Below are 17,147 nucleotides of genomic sequence, written 5' to 3'. Positions count from 1 at the left end.
TGCTGAGTCTGCCAACCCGTGACTGCTGGGGACCTAGACTTGCCATGAGGCCTGGGATGATCCAAAGACCATGGAGCTTACAGGAAGCTCCTAAATAACTCCAAGCCAGACCCCTGCCCCCACCAGCCTTGTTCACTTTAAAAAAAAAAAAGTCTCAGAATCCTCTCCTTTCTGGAACAATTGGAGTTCCTCTAGCTAATGTCCAATTTCCCTGAGATGCCTTCATTATTGTGGGGCTGATTTCTTCCCCCCCCATTACAGGCAGATAATGCCTTGAGTACTCATTCCAACACTAGCCCTTTTTAGCTGTATTTGGGTGTGAAAATTGCTCTTGTCTTAGTAGCACACAGGCCAGCAATCCTTACAATTTTCACCTTTTGTCTGTTCCATTGATATAAAAGTAGACCTTAACTAGAGGTCTGGAAATACATTTTGATCAAACTATGACCCAAAATTGTAAAGATATATATACACAGAGCATAATTCATATAGTGATAAGAATGATGTAAATGAATACAGTTTATTACAGGCTTTTAAATGATACTAGACACAAAATCAGTCAAATCAAACTTGGGCCAAATGTCTTTGTGGGAGATGCTCTAAACCTTCAAATCATGCCTGTTTTTGAGGTGGGGTTGTGACACTGGACTCATCAACATTGATACAATCATTTAAAACATCTGTAGGCAAAGATCAGCAGGATTTGTCTTGTAATTTTATATTGTAATCTAGATTGAGAGATTTATAACAGTTTAGAGAAATGGCGGATTAGTTTTCTAAACATCAGTTTTATTTACCTTTTATTACATATAGTGAGACACTACAAGATGGATCTGATAGAATCAAAGCCTTCTCATTCTTCTGGATGCTTATTGAGAAAGATCTTGCTGCTTCCTATTGAATTTGCTGTCATCATTTAAGACACACTCTTCATCTGAGAAGAAACCTCATTTAAATTATTTTTAGACCATTAAAATATCTGTTTCTCCCTAGTAATGGAATAGCAGTGGGATTGCACTGTAATTCATCCCCAGACCTTACTTTATGACAGAAGTCTTTGTCGGACACTTATGTATTCAAGAAATGAACTCTGCTGATATCTTACAACGATTCTTATCAATAAATGGAACGCACTGTTTCTTGCTATTATTCTTATCCAAACAATTTTCTCTCAGTTTTGCTTGTTTTCTTTGTTCCTTTTCCCATTTTTGTCCTCTGCCTCCTAAAAGTTGGAATGAAATCTCTAAAAGTTTTAATTATATACATACGCAAATGTGTAAATATATGAACATGAAGAGGAAAGAGCACACGATGATGTGATGTTTTAATATTTTCATCAGCATGAGTTGAAATTGCCATAATTATGAATCCCCCAAAACATCACTAAAATAACTTTTCTGTCAGGAATGTGATATGCATAAATGACATATTATATGGTAGAAGTGTTTTATTGGCAATGGGACTATTTTTCTGTTTGTTCACCTAAAATACTTTAGTTATCATGAATTCAGCTGCATATGATTAAGTCTTATGGGAGTTTTTTTGGGGGGGGAAACGGGACATTAACTCTTCCAGCCATGTAGATAGTACCATTTGACAATGCAATAGCTCAGCATATTCTAATCTAAGGCACTGGTTTTCAACCTTTTTAGACTCAAGGCACCCCTCAGAAAATGCCAGCTATTAGTTTTCACTCATTTTTAAACTATGAAAATAATAAAGCAGTTCTTCTATTGCAGAGAACTCAGGCCACAACAGGTCAGAATGTTTTGAAACTATGGATTCCTTTGGAATTTGAAATTTTTGAGTTTATCTTGTAGATCATGTGAAGGTGTTTGCACACACCTAGCAATGCTAACATTGTACAGCAGTCTACAACACCCTTAAAAGGATCTCAGGACACACTGGGATGCCTTGGCACCCTGGCTTTGAGTCGCTGTTCTAAAGCTAGAAGTGAGTGTTGCAAGACCCATTTAAAAGCAGGTAATTTCCTCTATCTGCTTCATAACACTTCTGCTACTCTCCAGTACTGGGTTTTCTTATCTTTCCAGTAGAAATGGAAACAGCCAGTACTGATTGGCACTATTGGTGTGCGTATGCCACTTCCTCAGAGTGCCTAGAGGCTCTCTGTGGTTTAAGATCACATAGTAGCACCAAGTATTTTCATTCAGTGCTTAGGATCTTGGAAAGCTGAAGATTGTGGGGTTTATTTGTGAGGGAGGAGGGGGGTGAGAGGAGGGGGACTAAGTGTGAGAAGCTTTTGCTGAAAAAAGAAAAGTAAGCAGTAATTCTGAAGCTCTTGGCAAATGCAGGCATCTTCCTTGAGTACTCTCCAGTTAAGCGCCTGATGACAGCTGCATGAGGGCCTCTGCAGCCCAGTTATAGGTAAGAACTGAAGAGAATTGTGCACAGGTTTTTTTCCCTAGCATTGTGAGGTTAAGAAGCAAGAAGCTGGCCATACATTCAGAGTAAAAACCCCAAATCCTAAAAATATAACCCTGCCCTGAAAGACCTGTTATTTCTGAAGACCTGAAATATCCAAATCTCTCATGAGCAACCAGATCTAGACGTGAGAGGTTCTTGCCATCTGAGTGTGTTGATAGTATGTTACATTAAATACTAAGTCATGCTCTCTATCCTGCCAAATTGGACTCGGAGACTTTCAAAACCAAGGATAAGTATCTCCCCTCCAAAGCAAAGTCATTCTGCTATAAGTTTAGAGAGTCTTAAAACAATAAGAATGAACTAAAACAATAAGAATGTTTTACAAAGCATAGGAACTAAAGGCCTCTGTTAATACTGGCACCAAAGGCAGCAGCAACACTACTTTGTGAAAAATACGGACGTATGTAAAGAGAAAATATGGAACTTGAAGATAAAGCATACCCTCTGCAGACTGAGAGAGAAACAGAAGCCATGCAGATTTTTTTATCAATAGCCTACATTATAGTACCAACTGTGTACTTCTCTGATGACTGGGAAGCAGTCCATTCTGTTAACCTTGGGGGAGTTCCTATTTGTAGTATATATAAAAAATTGCAACTAGGTACATCTTTCTTGCCAGATTTCTCTATGGACTCCATGCAATTTGCTTTTAGTGTTCTGGCCTCCAGCTTAGAGATAGTTGGCCGTGGTCCCAGATGGGCAGCCCACACTACAAGCAGGCATTCTGTGTAACCAAATTTAAAAATAAAAATGTCTTTGAAAAAACTTTGGAGGAAGTGGTAGCCAGGAGTTCAGAATATCTTTCTTACCAATTCAGCAAATTATTAGGGGCAAAAAAGAGAAAATAAGTCTACAGAGACACATAGCAAAATGTTCTTACCAGCAATTGAAATTTTCCCACAGGTTTAATCCAGTGCAAGCAAACAAAAACACTGAACCAGAAACCCTCAAGGAAGATTAAGGCAGTACCCTCCTTCTTCATCCTTCCCTTCTCTAATATATGATGACTGGGGAACTTAAAATCGACCAGCATTTTGTCCCTTTACAAAAGAGAAACCAGAGACTTCCATTTTTCTGACTGCAAAGAAATTCAGGAGGAGCAAGTTTGGTGTTGGTAAAGAATGATTAAACAAGGTCCTAAAAGTTCCCTTGCAAACTCTTGTAAGGAAGGTGAGATAAATGTTTAGGAAGAAAAAGATAAATATAATAATTATCCTACACATAAAGATCTAAATAGATTGGACCACCTCAATAAGAGTTAAAATATAGCAGGGCAGGAGACCTGACAAAGAGTGTTTCCTCTCATCCTTCTCTCCTCCAGTGAAGAAAAGTTATAAACATGTGTAGCACCATATAAGAAAGTAATAACATGGGTAAAATATAATAAGGTTCTTACATTCCAAGTCCAAGTGTAATTCATGAAAACCCTGGTGAACCAATTCAGTGCCTGAAAGACTGTGGATAAATTTTAGATCTATTTAATAAAATAAAGACCAAGGATAAATTTTAGCCATTGAAGTTATTTAGGCCTGTAAGACTTGCTACTGAAGTGTCTCACCTTCTTCCCTCAGTACCTGTTTCATACCTGAGACTGTTTGGGATTCATAAACTAATTGTCCCTCTGTGCCTAAGTGCCTTGAGGGGTTCACATGCAGTGGGTATGCTCAGATAAGAGTTCAGCACAAAGGACCACAGCCGTGGGTACTTTCATTCAAAAACATGACCAGTGGTAGTGATTCTCCCCACCTGTAGGTAATAACATACAGATTAGAGTACTTATAGTAGTAATATGCCTTAACTGCCAGGCTATTTTGTAAAGTGAAGGCAACAGTGGCAGCTTTGTAAGAGACATGAGCGCCAAGAACATGGGTGTCTAAGTCCAGGAAGCAATTTTAAGCTGCAAATCTCTATCACATCCTTAGGTAGGCACCTAAGTCTGGCGCAGGTATGAAATTGCAAACACATCCTTCTCTCTTCTGTTTCTTGTTAGTTTAGCCATTGTCCTACTCAGTATGCTAAGTGAATCCCATTCCTAGGCACCTACCGTTATTAGACCAGTGGGGGCCAACCTTTTCAGCAAGTGCCACAAATCAGCTCCACACTCTCCCCAAGTGCCACTCCAATCCCCATTTCTCTGTTCAGTCTGCTGTTCTGCTTTCTGCCCTATTTGCTACTGTGCTCCCCGTCCCTTCTCTGATCTCCTGCATGCCACACAGAATGTGCCTGTCCCACTTGCGGCACATGCAATGCAAGTTGATCACCTTTACTATAGACAGATATATCATTTGATTGTGATACAATTGTTTCTGATAGGAGCTATTTAATGCAGCTGCTATGCCTGCCTGATTCTGTAGCAATACAAATGTAAAAAAAAAAATCCATTTGAACCCTTTTTCAGTCAGGGTTAATGATAGAGTGATTTAGCTAACTTGTATTGCTACAGGAGCAAGCAGAAGTCACAGTTACATTGTAATAGGTGGCAGTTACCTCTCTCTTTTAAACCAGTTAAAAGTTATGTTTGTTTCTGCCCTAATTATCTGCTATGTATTACATAAGGAATTAGGTGAATTGCACTTCTGGAGCAAGACACCCAAAGGTCTTAAGTCCCTCTGTGGATTTGGGCCTGTTTCTGCAACTCTGTACATGATGCCAGAAAAAAGCGGGGCAGCGCATGTGGTGGCAGTGTGCACTGCCCAAAACTGGAGTCTGGCTGGCTAGAGCTACACTTCAGCTGCCAGCCAGGCTCTGCATGCCCAGATCGCAACCTCTGGAGCCCTGGGGGGTCCCCAGGACCCCAGGTAAGACTGTTGGGGCCAACTTCCCCTACTGCACCCAGGGTAACTTGCTGCACACCAGAGCAAGTGTACACGGCCATTTCCTGGGGACAACTAGTAGCAGCACAAATATGTGCCACTGTTGTTTGTCCCCAGGGAATGCACATTCCTGCTCATGGGGACATGCCTTGAAAGTGCAACACAGGTTATCTCTCTCTGATACCCCAGCAGCCACCCCAGGCATGGCTTCTAGAGTGGAGTGAGGGGAAGCCAGGCTCCTTCCATACTCTGAACTTCCTGGCCTTTTGTTCCTTCACCCTCCCTTGTTCTCCATGGCTCTGTCTCAGAGTGAGTATCTAGTTCTGCTCCTGCGGGTCTTCACCCCCTGTTGGGGTGACCCAATACAAACCACAGTTCCAAGCAGCACTTACTTCAGTCCCCCTAGATTCTTCTGGCCCTAGACCTGCCAGGCTGCTGCTTACTTTCTTCCCAGCCTGCTCTCCTTTCTGTCATGTTTATCTCCTCTCACACCTTCTCCGTATTGACCACCTTAGCTTTGTTGCTATGTTAGCAAAGCCATTCAAAACTGCTGATGCTAAAGGTCCCTCTGGTCTTATCCTTCATGTAGCCAGCCCTGATCTCTTCTCTTTTCTTCTCTTCACACAAGCTAAGAAGGTAAGCTGAGTCATACAATATTACAACAATGTGAACACATTTAACAGAGAACTATCACAATAAAACTCCTATTCCATCACATCTTGCCAGAACTTGAGCCTGGCTGTCTTTTGGAAGCGCTTTAAGACCTTCTTATTTGGGCAGGCATTTAGTAAACAAAGCTAGGCTGACTATATTTTGGGCAGGGGTGGCCAACCTGTAGCACAAATGCCACAGATAGCATGGGCAGCCTCTGTGTGTGGCACATGGCAGATTGAGGAAGGGACAGGGTGCATGGTAGCAGGAAGCAGAATGTTGAGCAGCAGATTGAGTAAGGGAAAAGGATTGAAGTGGCACTCGGGTAGGGTGTATGGCTAATTTGTGGCACACCTGCCAAAAAAGGTTGACCCACTCTGTTTAGTCCATCTCCCTTTTATGTTGCTATTGTAGTTGTTTTGTTCTCTTGCCATTCTCCTGTTTTGTAAGTTCTTCTGTTATTTTATTCTAAGCTTCCCTTTATTGGGAAGGGCAGTATATAAATTGAATTATTATTATTATTATTATTGTTTTTAGACAAAAACTATACTGACTTAAAACAGGTATGGGGAACTTACTGTATATGAGCTGCTCTATGGTAACAGTTTTCTGTCTGTTCCTGTTGTGTGGCAAATGGTAGCTAAACTGGGGAAGCTTATCATGGCTTAGCTTCCACTTTCCGTGGGATAGAAACAGATATACAAAACTGTTTACACACAGCAACTGATGAGCAGTTGTCTGGTTCCCACTCTACTTTTAATTGTCCTTTTGCCTGAAACTTAAAACCATGGATTTGGGGGAAGGGAGTTGTTATTTTTTCACATGCACACTGAACGTAACCTTAGGTGGTGCCTTTGGGGGAAGTGAAACCTTGTACCTGTCAATCTACAGTTGTTGGCAGATTTGAGAATTTCCAGGGAGTTTGCCTGCAATAGTTATGCAAGCAATGAGTTTTCAGAGTATATCTGTCTTGGCACTGTCTTTATATGAGGTAAGGGTAATTCTTTTCTAGGACTCAACTCACCAGAGTTACTTCAAAAATAGGCATACTTTTCAGCTGTCTTGAAGTTACTCTGGTTGAAATTAATTATACAAATGTTTCTCTTTGCCGACTCAGTTTCCTGTAGCATTCAGAACAATCTGAAATATACTTAATTTCCCTTAAAATTCACCCACTTTGGAATAACCACTCTGATGTCCCTTCTAAAAGTGTATTGCTGCTCATCTATTCACTAGTTTCATGTGAAATCTCTACTAATTCCATCTACACATCTGTTTTGGCAAGTAAGAGTTTACCATCCTATCTAGAAATAGAAAACTGTTGTTCACAGTGGAGGGACTGTACAGCAGAAGTATGGATTCAAAATATGAAATTAGAAGACACCTATTTTTAAAGGGGGGGGTTGGAGATAATTATTAGGAGGAAAAGAGTTCTGGGGTTCATTAATGCTAATGAAGCTTTTGAATGCTTTCACCGTATTCGTTCTCAATTAGATATGGTCAGATGGCACTATGTTACCTTTGGCTTAATCTCAATTTGCTCATTCAGTCCCAGAAGAATATATGAACAATATTCCTACTACTTGAAACCAAATTTCCCATCAAAACACATACACAACAAGGAAGAAAATTAGAACAAATAATATGCATTACCATATTTTTGCATATAACACACCCTCCATATATAATGCATACCGTGTTATTGAAAGGCATTATGAAGAAAAACAAACGTTCCATAGTTATGGCTGCAGAGAGCAGTGACAGTGCTTAATGTTCAACTGACTCACCCTCCCTTTCCTGCTTAACTTAAAACTTAGCTGTTCTTGAACATTGGGGATCTCGAATCTTTAAAAAAAAAAGAAGAAAAAAAAGCTAAAGAGCTGTGAAATAGAAGAGAAGACTAGAAGCCCTAACAGTCAACAAAATTCACCTAAGAAAGGTTAGCTTCATTAGTGGAATGTCAAGACCATTAAAAAAGAGAGATGATCTTTAACACCTCTGAAATGAAGAGCAATGGGCCACTGATATCCTCAGCTGCCTGAAGAATAATACCAGAGCTGCTACACTGTGGAGCAGGGATCAAAGCAGGTCCCCTTTTAATACACACAACCCAATTACGGGGGGGCTGATTTTGTGGGGTGGGGGTAGGTGTACTGTATGTGAGAAAATATGGTAATACTTCAAATGGAAGTGGTAAATCAAACTGGTTTCATTTCTCCCTTCTGAATAGCCTACGGAAGTCCCTTTCTGATAGCTCCGTAATTTTTTATGCATGTGAATGTATGGATATGATCACTACAGTACTACTAGGTCAACATTAATCATTTTTTATCATGGCGCTAGATGGCTGGACCACCTAGTGCTGGACCTCTTCCAACAGCCTCACCTGACAATGCCAAGATGACTTTTCACTGTCTTTACCCTTTCCATGGCTTCCAATTTCCAGCAGTTCTGCTCCCTGTAAAGGTGTACGCGCCCCACCTGCTTTTGTAAGCATTTACACAAGATGCATAACTGTTCCTTATATACATAGTCCTGTTGACTTGAGTGATGCCTCTCATGTTGAAAGTTAAATATGTAGATACGTTTGCATCATCTGAGGTAATACTTTGTGAAAAACTCGTAAGGGCATAAAATTGTGCCACAGCAAGTCAAAATGCTTCAGCATTAACTATGAAAAGTTAGTTGGACTTTCAACACAAGCTCAATTAACATCTAACAACAGGCACAGAGGAATATAGTATAGCTGAAGCATTTCTGCTTTGTTGACTTATTCAAGTTCAGTTTATCAGAAGGTAGTATTGATTTAAAATATTGACTGTTGGTTTTATATTGAGTTTTAGTCAGCAGAGGGTAGGAGCTCAAACTCTTTCCTCCCCACTGACTATAGATCTGGAAGGAGTTTTCTTAAGTAATTCTTTTATCTGGGTGTCTGTTTTTTCCGTATTTACCACAGAGGGGGTCAGCAGAGAAAGCAAGATAGGTATAGCCATTGCAATTTTGCCTGTGGCAGAATGAAAACAAAATTGTGAGGGGCAAGGATGTCTTAGGGTGATATCTTTTATTGGACCAACTATGTTGTTAGGATAAAGATAGACAAGCTTTGGAAAGAAAGAGAATAAAAAGATACCACCCTAAGACATCCTTGTCTCTTGCATAATTTTTGGACCGTTACAGCTACAATTAGCAAAATTCATCTTACTTAAACATGGCAGAATGCTATCCAGCTTCAAAGGCAGGACAGGGATGTATTTCAGTTAAAATAAGAAAAGATGATCATTGACTATCTTTGTATCACTTTCAGAAGTTCATTTTTTGTATTATTTCAGAAGTTCATTTTTTGTATTATCAGTAGCATATTTTGTGTGTTGTCATATTGGCCATGTCTGGAATTTTGTGATTTCCTGGTATCATTACTCTTCTTCATATTCTTTATTATTAGTATAGTGTCATACATGCTGCTGTGCAACAAGGGTTTTCTAGACACTTAAGATAGAGGCACTATCTCAAGGTAAGTAACAAACACATTCAGATTTATGCAAACAATAAGCAATTAGTCACAGGAAAGGATGCAGACATCATCAGGAAGATTAGCTTTGGGAAAGCAAGATTTGTTGGCAGATCTGAGAATTTCCAGGGAGTTAGCCTACAATAGTTATGCAAGCAATGAGCAATTTGGGGCAGAATTAGGAAGAAAAAGAGTAGAGGTCTATTAAATATTGTGAGAGTTGTGCAGGACCTTGAAGATGAGATTAATAGGGAAAACTGGATATGGAAAAATGGATAATGCTTTAGGCCTTCTTTTAGCATAGGGCATGCCAATAGTTGGGTTCTTGCCTTTCTCCACTTCTTCCAAACCTGTAAATGAGTCCTGTTTTATGAAGAAGTAACTTATTGTTCAGTACCTGATTGCTGATATATCACACTGTTTTTGGCTAAATGGTCACTAGCCTTTCATTTTACAAACTTATTTTTGGCTCCTCTGAGCAAGTCACTGGTGTAACATGTGAATAAGGCATTATTTTTGTTTCTGAAGGATTTGGGTTCTTGCACTTATAGGGTTTGTGCATCTTACTGCCTCTTTCGTATAGTCCTGGTATTCCTGATATTTGTTTTGAATATAAGTATATTGAAGCTGTGTTCTGATTGATCTTTCATTTACTATCTGTGTGTACTGGAGTATATAATCCTTGGCTGTCCAACATTTCTATGTTTATGTTCTTTTCTGCTTGTGTTTTAAAACATTAAAAAAGAAACCTCAGTGATATAAACTGGAGCAGAGGTAGTGATGTGAACTGGAGAGGGAAAGAAAGGTTTCAAGTAGGGTCTCCTCCATTAAAATTCCATTTAATTTAGCTGTTATGTCTTTAGATTTTGAAGTCCCATATCAAAACCCTTCAATACCTTGTTGATTGAAACCTCGGATCCTGTTTTGTTTTGTTTTGCTTTTTAAAAAAAGGATTCTGATTAAACCCTTCATTACATGACTGACCAGTAATGGTTTACCTTGGATTATGTGGTCCTTTTGTTATGTCAGATCCTGGCATTCCAGAGGAGGATATTGGTTCTGTAGCCTATGAAAAGCATCCACAAAATGGGTGGAAAATACACTTTGAGCAAGGGAGGGGGAAGCAGCTATAGTGCCAAAATTGACACTTTAATCTCTTTCAATAGAAGAGCAGTTTCTGGGACCGATCAGTCCTTGGTTTATCCATGTTTGTAGTGATTGGGTTTTTTTCTGGACTTCTTTGGATCCCGATTTCTGTTTTGGGACTTGGAAAGCTGACTGTCTCTGTTTCACCTGTTTTTGGTGTACCGTCAGTGAAAATATTTAGCTGAAAAACTAATGCACTAGCATTTCTTTGTCTTCATGGTGCAACAAAGCAGTAAAACTCTTTGTTCTCTGCTTATGCAGCTTTGAGAGATGTTAGGCATTGATGTCTGGAGGGAAGGGAGCCAGCTATAGTAACGCTCCTTGAAGAGGTTGTTGGGAGTTGAGGTAACGAATGACAGGTTGCAGGGTGCAGAATATTGAAAGATGTTTTTGTTCTGTGTACTTTCTCATTTAATCTAAAAATAATACCATATGTTTAATATTATTAAGGACTTTTCTCACAAGTGTAATAAGTCATGCCTGAAGAAGATGATTGCAGGCAGAGACAATTGTTTTCTTCTGCCATTTAACCTTCTAGTGATTGTACCTAAAAATGGTTTCATATCTTAGTTCATAATAAATGTCTCTTACTGAGGTAGTGTCATTGAGCTGTTAGAAATGGAACTGAACATCTGAACTCTATCAAGTTTTCTTTCTAGTTTTGTTACTGATTGACTGTGTGACCTCGCTCCCACGGTTGGATTTCTGCTTCACAGAAACTGAGTCTAATAACCACCTGCTATTAAAACTGTTGTAAGGGTTAATCTGCGAGGTGCTTTAAGAGACTTTAATGAATGGTATTAAATAAATGCAAAATATTTAATATTTTGTTGTATGTCATTGTTTAATCTTAAACATGGAAACTTAATTTTTAATGTGACATCCTTGGGGCAGTTTCGCAATGATCGATGTTTTCTTTTTAATTTCTGTATTTGCCCTTAGGGCACATATGTTGGTAGGAAAACTGCCGTGCATATTATGAGGGTCACCTAAAGAAGGAAACTGTCACTAAGAAATCAAGACTATGGATATTTTATGGGTTGTTTCTCTGTAATTTTACATAATTGCATCCATTTTTCTGGGAACACTTTTCATGTTCAGATTGTCCAGGCTTTTAGCTAAGTGTTTGTTGAGGATACCTCCATAATGAAACTAGCCAGGTTTAGATTTTGACCTTTCATATTTTGCTTCTGTACTGTTTGTGGTTCAGTGTCTGTCTTCAGCAATAAAAGGCTTCTACTTGGAGGAGCGCAGGAAATTCTCCTTCTTCCCCTCTAGGCAGTAGTGGGAAAGCCATGCTTGGAGATGGACCAAATGTTTGAAACCACACTTGAACACCCACTTAATCTCAAGAAGAGAAGACTGGTGGGGGGGGGGAATTTAATAGCAGTCTTCAGCTACCTGCAGGGTGGTTCCAAAGAGGATGGAGCCAGACTGTTCTCAGTGATGGCAGATGACAAAACAAGGAGCAGTGGTGTCAAGTTGCAGCAAGGGAAGTTTAGGTTAGATATTCGGAAAGACATCTCACTAGGAGGGTAGTAATGCACTGGAACACATTACTAAGAGAGGTTGTGGAGTCTCTGTTCTTGGAGTTTTTTAAGATACAGTTAGACAGAACCTTGGCTGGGATGATCTAGTTGGGGCTAGTCCTGGTCTGAGCAGGGAGTTGGACTAGGGCTAGGGACAGACATTACACATAAACCGGTTTAAGTGACCAGAAACTGGTTTAAACCTGTAACAGAACTGATGTTCAGTGCACATAAACCAGTTTGAAAATAGATTAAAATGATTTGAGGTAAACCTAGTTGAATGTAAAATCAGACTTAACTGATTTGGGTCAAACCAGTTTATGCACTGTCTGTCCCAGACCCCTTAATGGTTTAAGTTAAACCAGACTCCCCCAGCATGCTCTCTGGGCTGGGCAGGGCTCCCTCCTTCACAGCAGAGCTGGCCCCTCTCTGCTCCTCTGAATGTCTCTGCCTGGATTCCCCCTGCACCCCCTCTCCCCCCCAGCTAAGCAGGGATTCTGCTGTCCCCTTTGCCATACACAGACACCTCAGCATTAGCTAGCAGACCACATGCTGTCTACAGTCCGTGCTGTGGCACACGGGACAAAGGCAGAATCAACAGGTAGCTGGTAATATCCCTCTGTTGTTTTTTTTAATAGGGTGATAAACACTGAGTTAGGGGTGATAAATGCTGTTATCAGTTTCCTACTGGGCTAGTCAGAAGCGTGGGGGGGAACCCCTCCCTAATCAGAGTGCCCTGCCCAGGCCTGGCCACGCCTCCCTCAGCTCAGCACTGTGAAAGGGAAGGGAGGGCTGCTCTAGTGCCCCCCGGCTTCTAGCCTGAGCCACTGCAGGCATGTGCCTGCATTTCTGGGATGTCTTGGCAGTTGCAAACTGATTCAGCCTAGCCAGGTTAGACTAAGCTGCAAAGATTGAATCAATTCAGGCTAAGCATTTTTTAATGTCTGTCCCTAGCTCGGATGACTTTCTGAGGTCCCTTCCAAGCCTAATTTTCAATTATTCTAACTGGCTGCCTTTGGAAAATACTGATGCATTTGTTTGATCAGAAGCTGATTTCTGAGTTTCCCTTTTATGCGCACCTCCTCTCAAATCTTCTTAGAAATCTGGTACTTGAGCAGCTTGCAGGATTTTGGCTCCCAAGTAAGGAATTTTTTTTTATGCTTGAATATCTTTATATACAGTGAAACAAAACACTGCAGTAAAATACTACTGGCTATAGTAAGTACATATTTGTGACAGTGAGAATTTTCTCCTAACCTGCACCCAAAATGCTGAGTCCTCAGAGAATTGAAGATATTCTCTGCTTCTCGCTAAGGGCTCTGCATGTCACAGAATTGGACCTTACATGAGTGTTGTCTAGCTTTTTTTAAAAGATTAGACTCCAAACTTAATTGTAGTCACATACCTCGTTTTCTTTAGGGAAGGAAAGTGTTAAATTCTTATTTGTACACTATTTTCCCTGACTCCCTTTCTACTCACCTCACTAATCCAGAGGCAGTTGAACATGGGAGATGTGTCTGTGGTGTATCTTGCACTCTTGCGCAACACGTCATCAACCAGAAACTGGGGATTTGCTTCTGGGATCTGTTTCATTACCGTGCTGGTAAAGGTTTGGAAGGGCATTCTGTGTGATGTGGCACTAGCACTGTGCAGTAAGTTTTTCTAGCACAGAGCTCAGCTAGCTGTATTGATTTAATAAATCGTTCATCATTCATATGTATAAATGAATAAAAATATTTTAAAATCTGCTGCTTTTTTAATTATATGCAGTAGCATTTTTTTCACCTTTTGGAGCAATGTGAATCAGAATTTTAGTTTTGAATTTTACTATAAAATCCAAAATATACTAGTGTACCATTGGCAAATTAATGTTAAAGTTAGGTGTCACTTGACTGTTCTTGGTGTCGCACTGGTTTCCTGGTGCTTGCACTATAGCCTTAATTTAAGGAAAACAGTGTATGAATGTACATGTTTTTGCACATCATTTTAAGAGCTGATTTTAATAATGAATTTACATATTAGTGAAGAGCAATTTTTAAATATTCATTTTCAGACTTGTAATTTGCTGTCATTTGTCTTCTAGTCACAGATTTACAGAGTGGAAGAGCAAATGTCACAGCTTGCTTATTTTATTATTATTATTATTATTATTATTATAATTACTACATGTGGGGTTTGATGGAATAAAAGTTGATTTAAAAATCACAAAACATTCTTTTTACCTATAGCATGTCTGCTTGCCCCCAAAAAATAACTGTAGGTACCCTGAGCAACAATTACATACTCAACTGTAAGTGAGGTATGTAGAGGCTCTTGGGAAGTGGTATTGTTTGTGCTTTATTGAGGGGGCGGGGGTTTAAGGGGGAAAAAAAATATTGGCAAGCAGATACCTGTTTTGGTAATAAAATATTCTTTTTAAAAATAAAAATAAATAACCATTTTCTAACGTGCACTAAATCAGAATTCTTACCTTGTTTTTTATTCTGAGTAGTTTATACAGTAATCTCAATAACCTGAGCCTATCTGTTTGTTAGAGAACAATAAAATTGCATTGTTTGTAATAAGTACAGTTTTAAAATGCAAACATTCTATTTTATTTTTAAAATTATGCATGGAGTTGTTCAATTTTGCTGTTATCATTAAAATGCTAACAAGAATCGATAACTGCCCAGCTAAAAATCTAATTTGGATGCCTGGAATAATAAGGAGAAAATATGATAAGTAGTTGTCAATATTAAAGCAGGCTGAAGGAAGAAGGCTTCGGGCCTTGTAGTAGGTAGAATGAAACAGCAGATTTGAGTATCCACAATCCTTTCAGTATTAAATTTTCAGTAAAATAAAATTACTTGTATATGAAAACATAGCCTTTCCCCAGCTCTCTTTTTTTTCCTGATCAGCTGATGAAGAGACTAGCAGCTCGCTGCTTTGCTGGCTTGTTAATTTTATCCCCACTAACTGTGATTTCCGATAGCCGGCCTGCTGATAGTGGTAAGGTAAATATCCTTTTTCATTGCCGTCTTGAAGATTCAGTAGAACTACATCACAGGCATGTGTAGGTGTGTAACACATCAAAATCCGGTGTTCTCCGTATTTTTGTGTACAACTGAGTGCTTAAGGAGAGCAATAACATTAACTGTTGACAGCCTTGCATGCTGTATTTATTATTAGCATTTCTAGCTTTCAAGATTTGCGGAGAAATTTCCTTTTCTTAATCTTCACTAGCTGCAGTGGTGTATAGTGGGTGTCCTGCTTTAGCCAAATGAATATTAATGAATTTGTGTGCAGATTTTTTTTCCTTCCTTTTCTTCCTAACTCATCAGATCTCAAGCCTCCTTCATAGTGGTTATCTGAACGCTGTGGAAGCATGATGGAAATTGTCTTTTGATTATTAAGGCCTAGTTTCAGGCTGTCCCTCAGGATTCTGTATTCATGTTTGTTCTATGGATTTGCACATCGGAGAATGCATAGGAAACAGATTTTGAAATCCCACTGGCGTTTTTAACATGCCAGGTTGTTTTGTGTTATGCACCAGGTTTTGTTCACAAAACGTGTTTCAAGAGACATTGTTCACAAGTGAAAGAAATTATGTCTGGGCTGTAATCACTCTTTTTATATTGATTGTTATACTCACATGATCATAAATATTAGCCATGTTTGGTGCTGTGGAGAAATGAAGGTAATTGCCTTATGATTAGAGCTCTTCCAGCTACGAGAAAGGATTGATTAGCATTTGCATGTACTCAAGGCAATATTGAGAGGCAAGAGGGACAAATATCAACATCAGTTATGTTCTGAGAAAGCATTAATCATAAAGCTTAATTTTAAGATTTTTAATATTTTCCTGTCGTCTCTCCCTCCCTCTCTTTCTGTCTCTCTGTCTCTCTCTCTCTCTTTCTTTTTAATTTCAATTTTCTTATGACCCAAGTTTCTCCCCCCACCCCCACCCCTTTGTGGATTTTTTCCCAAAGCAAAAAAAGAAAGTTCAGCTTCTTGGTTTCTCACATGGATCTGTTAGTCAGTGTATGAACAGGTTCCTTTTATACCTGGTTTGTTTTCGTAGAGATTTTATTATCTGTCTGCATAGTGCTGCTGGCTCTGGTTAAAAGCACACGTTTACAGGTAATTGAACCTAGTGTTTATTGTTTGTGACTGTGTGGTATTTCTCTTTTTCCTTTTTTTCATCCGATGGTATGAGTGTTCTTTACTGTAAAACACTATTGTCACTGCTTCTGCCTCTCCATTGGTTACTATACTAAATGAGAATTATACAATTTTAGAGGTGGTTTTTTTAACTCTTACGTGATTTGTAAGTCACTGAAACTCTTTTGTGCGAGAAGGCTGAATGTGGTGTGCTACTACCTAAGCATATGTATAGACAGAGCTGTGTATTCTTTCCTGCATTGGAATCTATGCCAGGTGCAAACTGTCCTGTGTGTAAATATGCACATGAAAGGATGTTTTCACTCATAACTACACCATGTATGACTGTTACAAAAGTGAACAAATTAATGTTTGACCTGCTGTAGAGTTGCCAGGAAAATACTACAGGCCCTCAAAGGTGTACAATTGTAACTTGATAGGTGGAATTTAAGGTTTGGATTAACATGCATCTCTAAAGGAACTGGCTTCTTTAATTACTTTAAATTTGGTGTCTTTCTTATTGCCACTGACTGAATTTTCTCTTGAAATATAAGTATTTGCATCTTCCTTTAAAAAAAAAAAAAAGATGTTTTCGTGTTGAGTCCTTTGTTTTAAAAATGTAATTTTTCTGAATCTGGTTGGCAGGCAATTGAAGACGGCAATTTGGAAGAGATGGAAGAGGAAGTTCGGCTTAAAAAACGGAAGAGACGAAGAAATGTGGATAAGGATTCTGGGAAAGAGGATGGGGAGAAGGCAAAGAAAAGAAGAGGAAGACCCCCTGCAGAGAAATTGTCGCCCAACCCACCTAAATTGACAAAACAGATGAATGCTATTATAGATACCGTGATAAACTACAAAGACAGGTGAGTGCAGAATTTTGTAATTTTTTTATTTATTTGGTTGTGTGTTGCTCTT

At 39.2% G+C, this 17,147-nt stretch overlaps 1 protein-coding gene across 1 annotated transcript in view; it reads left to right on the top strand.

Annotated features, from left to right (window-relative positions):
* Positions 1-17,101, top strand: part of LOC102370874 (probable global transcription activator SNF2L2) — a 139,159-nt gene extending 122,058 nt beyond the window's left edge. The window contains 1 exon segment of the mRNA XM_025202977.1: positions 16,878-17,101. Coding sequence (XP_025058762.1) covers positions 16,878-17,099 — 222 coding nt within the window. The 3' untranslated portion in view covers positions 17,100-17,101.
* The last annotated feature ends 46 nt before the right edge of the window (positions 17,102-17,147 follow it).

This window comes from Alligator sinensis, unplaced genomic scaffold (assembly GCF_000455745.1).
Source record: "Alligator sinensis unplaced genomic scaffold, ASM45574v1 scaffold308_1, whole genome shotgun sequence".
NCBI lineage: Eukaryota > Metazoa > Chordata > Crocodylia > Alligatoridae > Alligator > Alligator sinensis.
This window is presented reverse-complemented; position numbering and strand designations above follow the sequence as displayed.